General features: G+C 36.5%; 1 protein-coding gene across 1 annotated transcript in view; it reads left to right on the top strand.

Annotated features, from left to right (window-relative positions):
- The window catches only part of CC2D2A (coiled-coil and C2 domain containing 2A), a gene marked incomplete at its 3' end in the record, with an annotated part of 76572 nt that extends 59396 nt beyond the window's left edge, over positions 1-17176 (top strand). The window contains exons 21-25 of the mRNA XM_008592346.1: positions 4063-4266; positions 8406-8495; positions 10009-10122; positions 11680-11814; positions 17054-17176. Of these exons, the coding sequence (XP_008590568.1) occupies positions 4063-4266; positions 8406-8495; positions 10009-10122; positions 11680-11814; positions 17054-17176 (666 nt within the window). The remainder of the gene's footprint in view (positions 1-4062; positions 4267-8405; positions 8496-10008; positions 10123-11679; positions 11815-17053) is intronic.
- Positions 17177-18463: the final 1287 nt, after the last annotated feature.

Genomic DNA, 18463 nt, shown 5'->3' with positions numbered 1-18463 from the left:
TCCCCAACCTTCATCATTGGGAAACAACTTTCTTAATGTAATATACTTGAGCAGCATTTATGCATACTGCCCTCATTGGATTTGGGAGAAAGTACTGATTGTGACCTCTTATTCATATATAAACTAATACACTAATAACAACCACCATCAATAACATGTATCGAGTCATTACTCTGTCCTCAGCACTATGTCAGACATTGGATATTATGTTCTCTCCTTTAATGCTCACATTTGTCTTGGACAATGGGTCTCCAACTATAGAAGAGGAAAATAGGCTTCCATTTACATATATAGCAGTACATGGCAGAGGTAACACTGTAAACGTCTGTCTGACTCTAAATTGGACATATGTAAATATGTATTGAATATATATGTAAATATTAGCAGCTTCTATGTGACAGGCACTTCTTAAGCACTGGGTGTATGACTGCCTAGAAAAGCAGATAAAATATTCCACCAAGCTTACATTCATGTGTAAGAACAAACTGTTCACTATTAAGCTACACTAATAGGTTATCATGCTGACTCTTTAGTTTATCCATTGTAATTGAGACTCAGATAGAGACGAAAAAGGCAAGCACACTCCTATTCCTGTTCTAGTATTACAGTTAGGTTCACACAGAATAATAATGTCACTATCTCCTATTTGTAATGCATTTACAAAAGGACACAAAAGATTACTGGAAAAACAATATATGAAATTTAAATTAATCTTATATGCTAGGCTTTGTCACTAAAGCTGTGGTTTTCTAGAAAACATATTAGAATACATGCATTTCAAAATATTTTTAGAAAGGGAAATATATATTCCGAATGTTTGTCTTCATGTGTAAACTCAAGAGAAAGTCAACAACCAGGTTTACACAGAAAAATGCTCGCATACAAAAGATCTGTGCATTCTTAACAGAAGAAAAAAGCAGTCAGCTAGGACCCCATCTGGAGGTGAGCTTCCAAAACATGTGAAAGCAGTCTGTGACTGGCAGAAAGGATGAAAACCCAAAAACCCGAGACTCCTCGCACTAAGTGGCATCCTTCCCAGGCACCGACTTCTTCTTACAGGACTTTGACAAGGGCTCCAGAGATCTGAAACACAGTTCTCTGGTCCTAAAGCCTTCCTTCCCTAAAGCTGTTAACGAGGTGACCAGCTGCTGCCTTTGATGGCATTTCACTGCCCCATTGTGGCTGTGTGAAACACTTCTCTTAGATCTCTAAAAATGAAGGCATGAGAAACAAACAAATAATAAATCAGTAGCAATTCCCAAAACTTATTTTAACATCCCCTACTAACACTGTCTTGGTTAAAAACATGTTTTTTAAAATAGATTATTTCTGTTAATAAAGTCTTCATTTCCTTTTTCTTTTTGCCTCTGATAGATGAGTGACATGCTTAAAAAGGTACCAAGTATTTTGTTTCACAATTTATCCGTCAGTAGTTATTAGGCTTTAATTAGCTGCTTTTGTATAGTGCCACGTGGGGACAGATGCTGGGTCCTTATGTCTGATTCCTTCGCAATGAACTATAGATGTCTGCAGTTCTAGGAGGAATGTCTAGCTTTGTCTTTGGGCCCATTTCATTTTGTTAGAAAGATTCTTAGCTTTGAATCTAAAAAGTCATCAGTCTGAATGTCACTGTGCACTGGAAGCTACTTCCACTGTTTACATAAGCTGCTTCTTACAGAGAAAGTGTAGCTCTGAAAATTATTTCTGGTCAGTTGGGGCTGTCATGTGTAGCTATTCAAAGACAGGATAAACTTTTCATTTTTTCTGTAAATGTTTACATTAACCTAGAGGTAAATAAATAATTGAGTCAGTTAAGAATCTTCCAAATTTCGTGTTGAATCAAACTGTAAATTTGTCAGTTCCACCTTAATTTGTTTCATAATAAATAACCCAAATTCTTTTAGTTTTCAGCTTTTTAGACCATTTAGACCTTTACACTTCTTAGACCATCAACACAGCATACTACTCCTTAAATTCCTGTTTCACTCCATGAAATGGCATCCTGGTGGCCTAAACAAGTATGAACGACTATGAATAGATACTTATTAAATGCTCACCATGTGCATGCTAGGTGCAGGAAGGGACACAAACTTATTCACACAAAGGCCCTGCCCTCAAGAAGCACTAGTTGTAGAACCAAGATACACAACAGAACATTCAGGTCCATATGGCAGTAAAAGCTTTTAGGCACACTTTTCTCAACTTGGAAAGCCAATAGTATGTACTAATTCAAGATTTTTGTCATTCTTTCTGGGAAGTGCCTATAGATGCCTCTCTTAAATACTCCCAGAGCACCGTGTGTTTATCCCCATAGAATCTCTGGTCAACTATTCTAAGTACCTGATTGCTTATTAATGTTCCCCTCTAGACTTGAAGTTCCTTAAGGGATTGTTTCATACTCATTTATCCAGGTGCTTGGAACCTGTCAGACTCTCAGCAGTGTTCAAATAATTGCATGAATGAGTATATGAGTGCATTTAAAGAAGTAGGGATAAATTCAACTGGGTGGGTTTTTTTTCACACCATCCTTGTTTGATAATTCTCCATCTTTCTAAAATTACAATTATTTCTGGCTTGACTATTCTACTCTGGGAATCTGTGACACACCCACACCAAAGCCTTATGAGCTCAACCCTTTTCATTTAATTACTTATCCATCATAACCCCTATTGGGTGGCTACTGTGTCTTGGCACTATGTTAAGCATAGGTGGTTAAAATGATTATAATGATGTTAAGATTTGAATGTCAGGAGACATCCCATGAGAATATACAGGAGGCTTTTGGAGATGCCACCATCCTAAATAACTCCCATAACCACTATCCCAACTTCTCAGGGTACAGCAATCAAACTAGAAATAGAAGCCACAATACAAGGGGAAGTAAATAAAAATTATGATAATCTAGATTCTATGTGGGGTCATAAAAAAAGGTAATAAGATGTCTTCTATTTACTCAACAATATCTGTTAAACACTTACTGTGTGCCAGGTAGTATTCTCAGTACTGGAGAATTAAAGAATGAGATCAAAACAAAATCCCCGACTTCAGCAATCTTAATTTATGGGGGAGACAGAGTAAACAAATATATCGTATGTCAGTGGCTTTAAGTGTTAAAAAGAAAAATAAAGCAGAGTACAGGAGGATAGCTGGATGCATTTCCCTCCCCCCCCCAAAAAAAATGCAAGCACTTCCTCTAAATTCTACTTAAAAATTAATCTTTCTAATAAAATTTCGAGTTTGTCTTGAAATCCTTTGAAATGAAAGCAACCATGCATATATTTTTATACTAAACAACAAAAATCTTGTAAAAACATTCAAATACCTGCTTTTTTTTTTTTTTTTTTTTTTTTAGCTGGGGGAAGGGATGACAATGTTTCTAAAGGCAATTGAAATTTGTTCTGTTTCATCTGCTTTGAGTTACTATTAAAAAGTCTTTGAATTACTATTAAAAAGACTAGTAGTCTTTTTACTATTAAAAGACTGGTTGCTCATCCTGGATCAGAGAACCACTTTAATTATTATACATTTGATTTTTCTATTTCTGCTTCTTTTTTCCTTGAGATCCATTACTATTATTTCTTAAAGTGATTATGAATTTGAAACTTTTAAACACATGTAATATATAAGTTTGCTGTCCATTTAACATAAGTTGCTTATGCTTTGCATTTGAGATGTTAAATTTCTAAACTTCCTTCACTCACCCACTGCTCTTAAAACCAGCATCAAAATATATGTAAAACTATTGCTTGGTCTCGTCAATCAGAATTAATATGTCATAGTTTAATTTTCATAGATTGTTTCCATATGGTGCTTGCTTGTTGACTACTTTCTTTCAAACCTATTGAATGTATTTAAAGCATTTAATAAATCAGTCTAATTTTTAAATTATAAATATAATTAAATAAAGCTGCAGGGACATCAGGACATGACAGTTTTGTAAGGAGTCACTTAATCATACTTCCCAAACCGCACATTTAGTTCATGTTGACTGTGGAATCTGAACATGTTTTACTTTGTCTCCTGTAATCATATATAAACTCCATGGAGTCTTTCTTTTTAAAGTTTGATTCTCAAGAAGATGAGAAACTGCTTCAAGCAACAGAGAAGTTTCAAGCTGAATGTGCCTTAAAGTTTCCTAATCGTCAGTGCCTTACAACAGTAATTGACATAAGTGGAAAAACCGTTTTTATTACACGTTATCTCAAACCTTTAAACCCTCCTCAGGAGCTCCTTAATGTCTACCCCAATAATCCACAGGCAACTGCAGTAAGTATTTTATAACCAATTAGTGCTGTTGCTAAAAATGTTTTAAAATTTCAGTATATTGCCGCTTTAATTACCATTTTTCATAGTACTTAAGATATTAACTGTATCAAGATCATTAGTGATGAAAGTAATGATTAAAGCTTTATTACTATGAGGCATGCTTAAGTCTGAAAGTACCAGGCATGGTTATAATCCTTAGTTCATTCTTTCAGCAAACAATTATTGTGTGCTGTGTCCCTGGCACATTAAGTGTTGGCAAATTAACATATAAAAGATACTCTACGCTTCCAAAATGTCTTACATACACGTTTTCCTTATGTATTCTTAGTAACTTTGTTAGGATTTGAACCAAGGTCTCTAACTTCAGAACTCATGAACTTTCTACTATACCAAGATAACTATTCAGTATTATAAACATCATTGAATTCAAATTAAGCAAAAATTATTTCAAAAATTTAAGTATTTTAAGCATGTAGGCCATCACATCAAAGTACACCCATACTGGGCCACTTATACATATATTTATACATGCACCACTCTCTGGCTTCAAAGCATTATACCCATCGCAAATTCACATGAACCAGAAGCTATAATGTTAAGCAGGCTTTTAAGTGAGTACTGCAACCTAAAACTGTTTTTTTTTTTTGTTTTTTTTTTTCCTTTTTGTCTTTTTTCGTGACCGGCAACAGATCGCAACCCTCAGTGTCGCGCCTGTACCGGACCGGGACTGGCAACGGGATCGCAACCCTCGGCGTTGCGCCCACACCTCGCTCAGCCAGTGAGCGGCCGGTCTGTATGTGGGATCCGAACCCTTGGCGGGAGCGCTGCCATGCTCCCAAGCGGCGCACTGTAGCAGTGCGCCACCGGGCCGGCCCCAACCTATAACTGTTTTTGGAGAGTGGATAGTATAGGGAGTAATTGCTGCTAATAGTCATTAATATAGTAATTTAGAAATAGGGTGATGATACATCTATTTGCAGACATAGATATATTAAAAAAACACCTTGTGTTCTACATTTCATTTACCTTTTTTTAATTAATTTTTATAGAAACCATAATAGGGAATTCTATTCTACCTAACATAGTAGAAGTATGAAAAATATCTCCAGTAGAGAACACTTAAAGATGATAAATAAAATATTTAAAATGTTTTAAAATTATGGCTGAAATAGAAGTAAAGTGAGGGGGGGAAATCAGAGATAAGAAACAAGAAGAAAGAAAGACTCGACAAAGGTGAGGGCTGGAAATATCATTTGCTCTCAGGCCATGTGATAATTCCCGATGACTAGAACTAGGTTTCAATGAGCCACGAGGCTGTGTGAGATGGGAGGTAACACACAGGTTAGAACAGGCTGGAAGGTTGAATTAGAGACTCAGGCACAAAGTTGGGACCCTTGAGGGGTAATATTATCAATGGGTAAACTAGAAAATCCTCTGACCTACAGAAGGAATCCTGCCTGTCTCAGTCTTGATGCTGGATGGAAGAGAAAAAAAAGAAGTATATCCTGAGACTTCCCAATCACTAACCTGTATTTACTCACATTTGGGATGGAATTTACACTATTCATATGACCCCAAAACACTTCAACCACATATCTAGTATTCCCTAGATCCCTGTCAAAAGCAAACACAAACCCTTCTAGAAGAAAGCCCTTCAAACTTAGCTTCAAAAAAATTCCACAGAAAATGTCCCAGGTAACATGTACAATAAGTGATCATCAATGAAAAAATAAGTTGCCATGAAGAAGGTAAGAGTTAGCAGAAGCAACAAACTACAGAATCGGACCACAAAGATGGCAGATATTAGAATTATCAGATACAGAATATAAGTTAGATACGTTTAATAAGTTTAAGAAATCTGGGAAGCTGAAAGTATAATTAAACAACAACAGACTACTGGAACTGACAAGCAAATTTTTAAAAGTACGAAATGGAACTCATAGCAATAACAGATACAATAGTTTAAATTAAGAATTAAACAGATTTTTAAAAAGTTACATAAAGCCAAACACAGAGTTAAGTTATATACAGTTAAATACAGAAAGAATTAGTGAACTGGAGTAAAAATACAAAGAAAATACTTGGAATACAGCACAGAGACAGAAAAAACTGGAAGGCATAAAGGAATGGTTAAGAGATGCGGAGGACGCACGGAGAAGGTCCAAATGGTGTGTTAATGGAGAAAGGCAATATTCAAAGAGACTGAGCTGAGAATTTCCAAGATTTGATGAAAGACAACAGTCTTCTGAGTAAAGCCCAATGGATCCTAAGCGAGATAAATAAAAAGAAATCAAAATCTAGGCATATCATAGGGAACTACAAAGACAAAAATGATCTTAAAAGCAGCTAGACAGAAAACACAGAATATTCACAAAAGAAGAATGCTCTAAACCAACAGAATTTTCAACTGCACAAATGAAAGCCAGAAGAGGAACATCTTCAAAAGGCTGAAAGAAAATAGCTGCCAAACTAGTAGTTTATATCCGGTGAAACTATCTTTCACACAAACATTGGGAGAATTCACAACGAAAAGATTCTCTACTAACAGAATGTCTAAAAAATATACTTCAAAGATAAGGAAGGCTCTCAGAGGAAAATTCTGGATGCAAAACATAATGCTAGGTAAAGAAAAAGTGGGAGACTTGTGAATAACTATAAATACGTATTGTCTTAATAACAATAGCAATGTGGGTGAAAAATCAGAATAGGACAAAAACTCTGAAAAAAAATGTGCATCATGTGTGTCAGGACAGGATTGATGAGAATATTTTAATGCCCTTGTATTTTCCAAAATGAGGGCAAAGATATTTTAGAGTTTAACATAAATATGCATGTTGAGATTTCTAGATTAACCACTTAAAAGAATGAAAACAGTGAGTATAACTTTTAAAAAACAAAGACTGTGAAACTAGATTTTTAAAAGTTTTTAGTGAAACTTGGCAAGCTGATTCTAATATTTATATAGAATTGCAAAGGGCCAAAAATAGCCAAAACAATTCTAAAGAATAAGAACCCAGTGGGAGGACTTCCCATACCATATATACAAAGTACTTATGAGACCATAGTAATTAAGGCAAAATGGTATTGACACAGGGATTACAACGAAAAAGATGGAAGAAAAATTTAAAAACCCAGAATAGACCCATTCAAATATGGAATCCTGATATGTGACAAAGATTGACAATTAGTAAAGAAAAGATTGACTATTACATAAATTGTACTAAAATCATTGATTTTTCATATGGAATAAATGAAAATAGACTCCTACCTCACATCACTCAGTTGCAGATAGGTTGAAGACTTAAATGTGAAAGGTGATTTTTTATCTTTAAGACCTGAGATAGGAATGATTTCTTGAACAAGACAGAAAACACAAACTATAAAGAAAAAAAAAAAATCTGACATTAAAATTGAGAACCTGGATTTACCAAAAGACACCATGAGACACTTTCCCAGATGAAGGACATTAAAAAATAGCTACAAATGAAGAGAGGATATTACAACATATATACTACACAAAGGAATAGTCACCAGAATATATTTAAAATAAAAAACAAAAACAAAAGCAACTCTTACAAATCAATAAGAAAATGTGCAAAATACTTAAATATAAATCTACAAAAGTAGAAACATGAAAGGCCAATAAACATACGAAGAGATTAACCTCCTTAAAAATTACAGAAAGTTGAGTTATAATCACAATGATGCCTAGATCCTGGTTCCTAAATACTATTATTCCCTTCTAAAAGGAACCAGGGCTTCTTGGAGAAATGGCTGCTTTCAGAACTGGGCTAAGGAAAGTACAAGATGATCCTAGAAAGTCTTGTTATACCAGAAAGTAAAGAAATGCAAAAAAAAGAAAAAAAAAAAAAAAGAGGACATTTCAAAGGGACACAGGAGCCAGTTTCTTCATCTGTAAAAGATACATAATTACAATAACCTTCCACGTTGGACATTAAGTGAGGATTAAGTGAGATAATACTAATGCAACATTGAATAAGCACTTAGCATTAGTTTCATTCTGTACAAATAAATGTTGGTGATAGATGGAAGTTATATTGTGTTAAGAAATAATGTAGAGGATGCAACTTTCTATTTTATTAGAAATTATTTTTTTAAAGCTAATTTTGTTTATATAGGAACTGGTGGCTCGATATGTGTCCTTGATTCCTTTCTTACCTGACACTGTTTCATTTGCTGGTGTCTGTGACCTATGGAGCACATCTGATGTAAGTAATTCTTCCTCACAGATTTACTAACTTGAACTGACTTAAGTGAATATTAGCTAAATGGTTTGCATAATTTTAAATCGCAATATTCATTAGTTATCATAAAAATCTACTTGATCATCTGTTTAGCAGGATAAGCTAAATTTTTTTTTTTTTTTTTTTTTTGTCTTTTTCCCGTGTCCGGCAACGGATTGCAACCCTCAGTGTTGCCCCCGTACCGGACCGGGACCGGCAACGGGATCGCAACCCTCGGTGTTGCCCCCGCGCCTCGCTCAGCCAGTGAGTGGGAACCGGTCTGTATGTGGGATCCGAACCCTCGGCGGGAGCGCCTCTGCGCTTCCCAAGTGGCGCACTAGCGCAGTGCGCCACCAGGCCGGCCCTAAGCTAAATTTTGAAGGACTTTTTCTTTCTGTTTCAATTTTCCCAAAGCTCAGAAGTTAAAAAAAAACACTTAATTTCTTTCACAAAGAACAAAAAAATAACACTTCAGATGTCCTAATACTGAATCACCCTCCCAGTATTACTTTAACGTATCCCAGTTTTGTTCATTAAAAAAATCAAAATTACATTCCATAATATAATTTGAAATTACATATTCCTTAATTTGTGGGCTTTTTAAGGCATGGCATCATTATTTATTCAGTATGTATTTCTTGGTCACCTGCCACATATCAGACACTGTACTAAGTTCTGGCTATCAGCAAAATAAACATGGTCCGTGCCCTCATAAAATTTATAATCTATGTTTGCTACACAAACTTTCACATGCATAGTAAGTAGTATGAAACAAACATATTATCACAGGTATTAATTCTGCTTCTGGATCTCATGTTGTACTGTATTTGCATAAAGCTGAATTGTATTATACAACTTCTTTTGAAGGATAGCCCTAAGTTGAAGAAACATAAGTGCACTCTAATTTTTTTGTTCCCTAATATATTTTGGCTACATAAATGTTGACAATTTTAGAGACAAATTTCTACAACCTTGAGATATCTGTAAGAAATACAAAGAATAGAATGGTTTCGTGTGCTCTAGAGCCAGACTGGCTTTAACACTTTCTAGATATTACCTTATTGATTTGTACCTGTACTTCCTCATCTGTAAAATGTAAAAATAAGAGTACCTCTCTCAAAGGACTGTTCTAGGAGTAAATGAGTTAATGCATACAAAATGCTTTAAAGAGTGTTTAGCACATAGTGAGCTATCATATATACACTCAAAATGAAAAGTAAAAATGAAATTTGTTCCACCCACCCCACCCCAATCATAGTGATTGTTGATTCCAGAAATGTCATCATCAATGTCAGAGAACACCATGTTCACTAAAAGTGTTTTTGTTAATTTTGTTTTTTTAAATGAATTATTAACATAGAATCAAAATTTGGGGAGACTGCAAAAATTGGTTTTATCCTTGAAGGCACTAATCTCAAATATGACTTATTAAAATCCTGTATAGCCAATCCAGAATAAAGCAGTCAATACAACATATATTGTTTTTTCCTTCTGTCAGCAATTTCTTGATCTACTGGCAGGAGATGAAGAAGAGCATGCAGTATTACTATGTAATTATTTTCTGTCCCTGGGTAAGAAGGCCTGGCTGGTGATGGGCAATGCTATTCCGGAGGTAAGAACACATAGGCTAGCTTTAACAAAGGAGTATAGTTGTCTAACCTGGTTGTATGTTCCAAATCATGGACAGGACTTATTTTCATAACCATCCTTTGAATTGCTAGGGAAGTAGCCTGGAGATGCCATAACAGGCAGAGAAGAACTACCAGTGGTAAGACATGAAATGGTTTACAGTGGTACTCAGGGCCCTACAGAATGCTTCAGACTGTTTTGTGGCAAACCTGAACCCTTTACCACCCCAAACCCCCACCTAGCTCTGTCCTTTTAGTATAAGCATCCTCCCATCCATGTTCCCAAGAATTCTGATTCGCTTAGCGATCTAGTGTCCTTCATGCTAAGGAGTGAAGGGGATTCAAAGCAGTCTGGTATGGTTAGAGATTTCCCCATTCATGCCTGCTGCTTCCACAGGCATCTGCTGCTAACCTACAAGGCAACAGAGAATAAGCCAGTTAACCACAGAAGGAAATAAAAGAATGTTAGCAGCTATATTTTGATGTTATTATTGTTATTTTATTAGATTGGAGACTTAGTAACTATTAGAACTTTTTCTCTAGCCCGTTGCAAATATCCCTAAATTCTGGGCATTATGAGTAATCTTGGGTACAAGTTTATAAAAGTCACATGGATTGAGGCAGCTTATCCAAAGAGTGTTTCAAAAACACACCACAGGGCTCTAGGAATCCTTGGGAATTAGATAACATGAGTTACTGCTAGACAGGTAATAAAGTCATATCATATCCATATTCAAAATCATTCTCCATCACTATCTTCCAGGTAGCTGGTACAAGAGAAAAAACACTGGGCAGAGAAGTCACAAGGCCTGGGTTCAAGGTTCTGTGCCCATTCCTCATTAGCTGTGTGACCCCAAACAAGTCACTTCACAATCCTGAATTTTATAAGGAAACTGGGATAATTTCTGCCCTGCCTTTGCCAGAAGGCTATTTTGAGCATCAGGTGAAACCACACAAGAACAATAAATGAATAAATACTTATTGTAAAAAAAGAATCTAACAATACATTAAGCCAAGTAAAAGTAAAGTCCCTCTTCAGGCTCCAACCCTCAAGCCCATTTCCCTTTCCCAGGTGATATATATCCTTTCAAATCTTCTACATATTTACATAGTTATAAATATCTATCAAATGTAAGTTACTGTATTAGAAATAGTATTCAGACATAATCAGCCTTCTATATACTTAAATGACAATCCTACTCTAAAGAGAAAATGCCAGTTGCCAAGTGATTGCTTATTTCCATGAATAATAGTTCTTCAGCCAATTTTAACATATATTGGTTGGGTAAGGTGACTATTATCCTTATTCGGTCACTGCACTGCACTAGTATCACATCCAAGAATTTTGCAAAAATAAACATTTGATTTTATTTTTTAAATCTAGCACAACCCAGAACTTCAAACTAATTTTCACCATTTGCCCTGGGATTTTAGGAATTAGGGGTCCAACTAAAATAATGAATTGTCTGTGCAAATCACTAGTGGACCTTAATTGCATCATAATTAGTTGGAAACTGTTTTTAATGGCTATTTTCCTTCAGGGTCCAACAGCCTATGTGCTAACTCAGGAGCAAAGTCATTATTTAATATGGAATCCCTGCAGTGGACATTTTTACGCACAATTTGATACATTCTGTCCCTTGAAAAGTGTGGGCTGTTTAATAGGTCCTGATAATGTAAGTATTACCATTTCCTTTTAAACATGGTTGGTTGACTATTGATTTTTTTTAATTGGCCTGCTGGTTTAAGTAATATTTCATGTATCAAAAAATTTATATAAATGTAAATAAATATATACACGTGTGCACACACATACACCAATTAAAGAAATCAACTGTCAAGCACAGTGGCACAACTGTCCTAAATAAAACTTGTGGTTGAATTAGTCACCTAACTTGCAGAGAAACAGAATGAAGTTAAAGAAAGAATATAGGATTTAGATTCAGAGGATCTGAGTTTGTGTCCTGGCTCTGTCCTCAGTTTTCTAAAAGAGAGATTATAATGCCCATCTCGTAAAGTTTTGAGAACTAAATGGGGCAAGTTTATCACCTGAAAAGACTGAATTTCTTTCTTTTTTAAAGGGTGATTCCTAGAGACCACCCGACCTGCAGTATTTTCAGGTGATTCTGGTTGCACCCAGTTTTGGGGGATATTTAATCATTAAGGGTACTATATAAAGCAGTGATTAAAAACACGAGTTATGGGGTCAAACTGCCTTAGTTTAAGCCCCATCTTCATCATTTACTAGTTATGTGAGCTTGAGAAAGTTTCTTAGTCTCTCACAGCCTCAGTTTCTTCATTGGTAAAATGGAGGTAATAGTAAAGTCATTAGTTTAGTTGTGAGAAGTAAATGAGATAATCGATGTAAAGCATCTAACACATACTAACAACTCTTTAATTATTGGCTGATTGTTTTTATAATCATCATCTATCATAGTGGTCTCTGAAATTTGTGCATCTATCAGTAAAAATCATTTGCACATGCATCCCCAGTGTATGTACTTTTATTTACAAATTATATATATTTACTTGTGCATCAATATATTATTCATATTATACAAACAACTTTAAAAGTAAAAAGAAATAATTAGAAAATTAAGGTTTTTTTCCCCCACACCCCAGGGGTATGCACCCTACTTTGAAGACCACTGGTCTATTTTTTAGGGTTACTGCTAAAATTAGAGACAATATATGCCAAGCATCCAGCAAAGTACCTGTCTCTCATAGGTGTTCAGCCAATGGCAACTACTATTAATTACAAATGTGAAAAGAGCACTATGGAGCACTATTCTCCTGTTAATTATTATTTTTAATTAAGATCATTATCATTATCATAAATAATCTATTAAGCTCCATCTACATTTAGAGAATCATTTTAAGGTCATTAGTAATCAAGCCTTCAAGGAACTCCATTCTCTGTCAAAATTATTAGCTCTCAAAACGATACTGTATGATTGACTGATTCTCATAAGACCAAAGTTTTGTGAGGATTTGCATGCCCATGGCGGCTGCTCTGGACTGCTCTACGCCTGGCCCACTCTCCGTGGAGGGCCTCACCCTGGCTTTGCTGAACTGTTCTCTACACCACCACACAACCTGTTTGGTCAGCCTTCCTCTTCCTTCACTCCTTTTCCAAGGGATAAGTCTCATCCTTTTCTACCTGTTTGTGTTTCCACTTCTGCTCCAGAACCTGGCTCCATTAATTGATCCAACTTACCCCTGTATTTTTTCTCTCTCCTTTTCTACCTATTGATATGCTCAGGAGTCCAGCAATTCCAAAGTATGCTTCTCCCAACCTGGCTATACCCTGAACTAATATTGCCTCTCTTTCCTTTCCTTCCAGAGTTCTTTAAATTCTAGTTATATTTCCTACCTCCACTTTCTCAGCACACTCAGACCTTAACCCACTAAAATCTACTTCTCTTGCCTGCCCATGCAATTAAACTCTGAGAAGCATCATTGTCTTGCTAATGAATAAATAAATCCAATAGTTTATTCTCAGTCCTCACTCTCCACCCCATTTCCATGGCATATGACATGATTAATCCCTTTTCATGAAAAAAAAAACCACTTTCCCCCTTCTCTGAAATAGATTCTTGCATTTCTTTTACTGGCTCTTCCTCCCCTCCTGCCCATTCACCCCCTTGAAAGATGTTCCTGAGGATTCTGTATTTAGACTTCTTCTACTACCATATCTATTATTATTAATTGTGGCTCCATCTAGTTTATCCTGGCAGAGAAGCCATAATTCTGTCACCAACCCCAGAATCCTCAAGTCGTGAATTTTCAACTGCTTGCTAGACACCCAGGTGTTTTATCAAAATCTCAGATTCCACATCTAAAACTCACATCATTTCTCCTTTGCCTCCAAAAAACAGCTCCTCCTCCTTCTTACCAGGGTACTTCAAAAAGGACATGGAAAGGTTCAGATTATCTTTTAATTCCATTTTTCCATGAACTTTTAAATTACCATTGTATTTTTATGGCTATCAGTTACCCAGATTCAAACCCAGAATTGTCCTTGATTTTCCCTCTCCCTTACTTCTGCCCACTTAAATCCTATTTATAAATGCCAAATCATATAGATTCTACTTCTTTTGTTTCCCAGGGCATGTCATTATTATTTCACCCTACATTACTATAACTAACCAACTCAACAATCTATCTCCAATTCAGTCAACTATTTGGTACAGATGCCTGATTAAGCTCCTGGATGTTCAGCTTTCATTATTCTACGGCTCAAATAGTACTAGGGACACTTGACTGCATGCCAATTTAAGCAGAAACTTCTCACCCTGGATTTCAAACTACTATATAATATGACCCCATCTCTATCCAGTACTATTTCCCACTACTTTTCTGCACATTCCCTAACCTATAGCCAAATGTAGTTCTGAAAGATCTTGTCTTCTCAAAACAACTTCTTGATTTGGATTCTAAGTCATCAAGGCCTCCTACCTCTCTGCCTGCCACTTCTCCATATCCTTTGCTGCTCTTTCCTTATTTCTCCAAACTGGAAACACTAGAGATCCTTAAAGCTCATCAAACCTCTTTTCTATCTATACTTTTTCCGTAGAACACCATACATGTGCTGATGATTCCCAGATGTATATCTCCGGCTCATCTAGCTCTCCAGAATTTCAAACTCAGATATCCAACCAACTACCCAACATCCTCATTTGGATGTCAGACACACGTCTCAAACCTGACATGCCCACACCCAAACTCCTGATTTCCTTTTCTAGTCTTTCCCATCTCTAAATAGGAACTCCATCAGTCCGGTTATTTAGGCCAAAACCCTTGGAGTTAATCTTTGATTCCTCTCTTCCTCTCTGTCTCTGTCTCTCTCCTACATCTAGTCCATCAGCAAATCCTATTGGCTCTACCTTCAAAGTATACCCAGAATCTCACCACTTTCACTTCTACCATTTTTGGCACAGTCACTGTAGCTATCACCTTGATTATTCAAAATAGCCTTCTAACTGGAGACTACACCATTTGCCCCTACTCTCTTCTGACTAGTCTCAAAAAAGCAAAGAAAATTCCTGTTAAAATGAAAGGCAACTTATGTCACTCCTGTGCTCAAAGTACTCCAATAGCTTCTTAGCTCATTTGAGTCAAAGCCTACATCTTCAAAATGGCCCACAAGGCCTCAATGATCTGACACCCACCCTACCCACTTCCTCCCCCTTCCTCTGCTGTCCTCTCTTACTTGCTCACTCCTCTAAAGCCACTTGGTATTCTTTGCTATTCCTCATACACACCAAGTACACTCTCTATTTGCTGTTTCCTCCGCATGAATGACCACACTCACCTTATTAAATAGCTTCATACATTTCTCCCTCACTTCTTACATTTCTGAGCAAATGTCACTTTTCCAGTGAGAACCACCCTGCCCACCTTAAAATTTCATCTGTTCCTGCATCTTAGTTTTCTCCATAGCCCTTGCACAATGAGTTATTGCCACAATGAAGATGGTAAAAACCCACCCCCAAACTAAATGGCTTCAACATTTATTCTCATGGATCTGTGGATCGGTTGGGAAGAGTCTGCTAATCAAGGCTGGGTAACTCTGCAGCAAGTGGTGGTGGCTAGACCAGCTGTGCTTCTCACTGTATGTCTGTGGGTTGCTGGAACAGCTCTGCCTTGTGTGTTTATTCTGGGACTCAGGGCAATGACAATGGCAGAGGCACAAAAGGGCAAGCAAGCACATACAAAGCCTCTTAAGTTTAGACGCAGAAGCTGCACACTGACAGTTTTGTCCCAGTCCATTGGCCAAAAGTCAAGGGGCACAGAAGTATATTTCTTCCCTTTTAGTGGGAGAAACTGTAAAGTAACATGAGAAAGAGTATGCAGTATAAGAAAGGGTGAAGAATTGGGGCCAATGATATAATCTTCTACATCATGCACCACCACCTGACATCCCATGTATTTATTTGTTTGCTATATTTTCTCATTAGATACTCCATGAGGGTAGGAACTGTTTCATTTACTACTTTATCCCCAGTGATTAGAACTGAGGCTGAACATAGTAGGTACCTGATTAAATGTGTTGAATGGACATATTTACCATCATGCACAAAGTCATTCAATATAACTACTACATGCCAGGAGCTGTGCTAGGTGCTAAAGACACAATGGTAAATAGGTACAAGGTGAATGTCCTCAAGGCAACAGTCTAATAGTCTAGTGAGGACACAGATTAATAGACAGGCAATTATAAACAACAATAAATAATAAAATAGCTAACAGTTATTGAGCACTTACTACATACAAGGCATTGTTCTAAGGTATAGATGAATCAACTCACTGAATCTGCTTAACCTTGTAAGGTAGATACTAGTATTATCCTGCACTTATAGAGGAAGAAACTGATGCACAAAGAAGTTACATAAATCATCCAAGGTCGCATAGTTAGCAAATGTTGAAACAAAATTCAAATGCAAGTAGTCTGGTTCTAGAACCAATATGCTCTACACTGCCTCAACAAGACAAGTGTCTCAGAGACTGCAGAGTGCTGTGGAAGCAAAGAGGTGGACACTCAATGAGGAGGCTGGGAAGAGCAGGATCAGGAAAGGCTAGCTTAATAAAGAAGTAGCCTTGTCTGCCTTCTCCTAAAAATGTTTAAGTTACTTATCATCAGGTATTTCACCCAATCTACAATCAACAGTAAGGCACGCCCAACTTCAGATATAAAAAATGTGAAAAAATGGTCAATGACAACTGTATGATGCCACTGATTATAAAATGCATACAAATTTTACAAATCAAAAAAAAAATGACAGTGTGCAGCTTGTGTGAACACTTGTTCTCTCTCTGATGCCTTTCTCTACACCATACATATGTATATGCACACACACATACATGCATACATATCTGCTGATATATATGCTAATGTCATCTTGTCTTTTTTAGATTTGGTTTAATATTCAAGAATATGATTCTCCACTAAGGATAAATTTTGATGTCACCAAGCCCAAGCTATGGAAATCTTTCTTTTCAAGACGACTTCCATATCCTGGTCTTTGCAGTGTTCAGGTATAATTCTTTTACTATCAATTAAATTTAGACAAAGAAAGTGAGGGATATGAAATTATACTGGGTAGCCAGATCTTTCCTGGCCCTTAATTCCACTAATTCCCAAGGAGTTAGTCTAGAACGGTATTTGTTTTTTAAACTTATTTTCAACTCACAATAAGAAACACATATATGTGCTTACATATACGTGAAATAACCAGTATATACATTTTACACATATCTGAAATAAGTTTTAATATAAGTCCCATGACATAAAAAGTACTACAAAATATATTCTATTTAATTTTTTTAAATGCTGGTCTCAATTCACTAAATTGATTTCATGACTGCTAATAAGACATTAAATCAAACTGCAGGGTATGATTCACTAGGGCCTCATAAAATTAACTTAGAAAGTCCTGACCAGTAGACATTGTGTAAGTAGTAAACATGAACATTATTTACTAAAACTTTTGTTTCATTTGATAGCTAGACATATGTATATGTGTACTGGGTTTGTGATATAAAATGTATTTTTCACAGTAGATCAAGCCCTTTAAAACGCTTTGAAAAACATTGCCCTAGAGAAATTTTCTCATATGTGTACAAGGTGACATATGCAAGATTTTTCATAGGAACATGTTTGAAATAGCATAAGAATTGGAATGACAGGAGAGATAAATTATGGTACATGATGGAATATTTTATAGTAGTTAAATGAATCAACATTAAAGAATCTTTGCAAGCATTCTAAAAATATGTTTGCGATTATCTCTAAATATAATGGTAAGACAGCAAGTTGAATGTTCATAAAATTAAACTATTAAATAAAGTTTAGAAATGGTACATATACAAAGGTACTTCAAAAAGTTCATAGGTTGGAACATGGCGACGGGTCTGGAGCGGCCGTGCCAGGAGACAGCGCGATCCTGAGAGCTGTGCGCTGTGATACCAGAGTATTAATTGCATTTCCAAGAGCAACAAAAGGCGAATAATTCTTTCAACAACCATCCTACATCTATTAATTGCATTTCCAAGAGCAACAAAAGGCGAATAATTCTTTCAACAACGATCCTACATCGACAAACAAGGGGCAGCAGGTTCGAGGTTTTGGGGCCGACACAGAAGAGGACTCCTGAGAGAACCCAAGCCCGGCTGCGGGAACGAATGACCAGCCCAGACAACAAAGGCCAAGAAAGCCAGCAGAAACTGCGCAGAAACGGAGTGAAACACCCCGGACCGGCCCAACTCTGCAAGCTCTGTGAGTCACCCCCAGCCCAGCCCCACTTGCGGGGCGAAGCACGAACG

Source organism: Galeopterus variegatus, unplaced genomic scaffold (genome assembly GCF_000696425.1).
Source record: "Galeopterus variegatus unplaced genomic scaffold, G_variegatus-3.0.2 Scaffold7805, whole genome shotgun sequence".
Lineage (NCBI taxonomy): Eukaryota > Metazoa > Chordata > Mammalia > Dermoptera > Cynocephalidae > Galeopterus > Galeopterus variegatus.
This window is presented reverse-complemented; position numbering and strand designations above follow the sequence as displayed.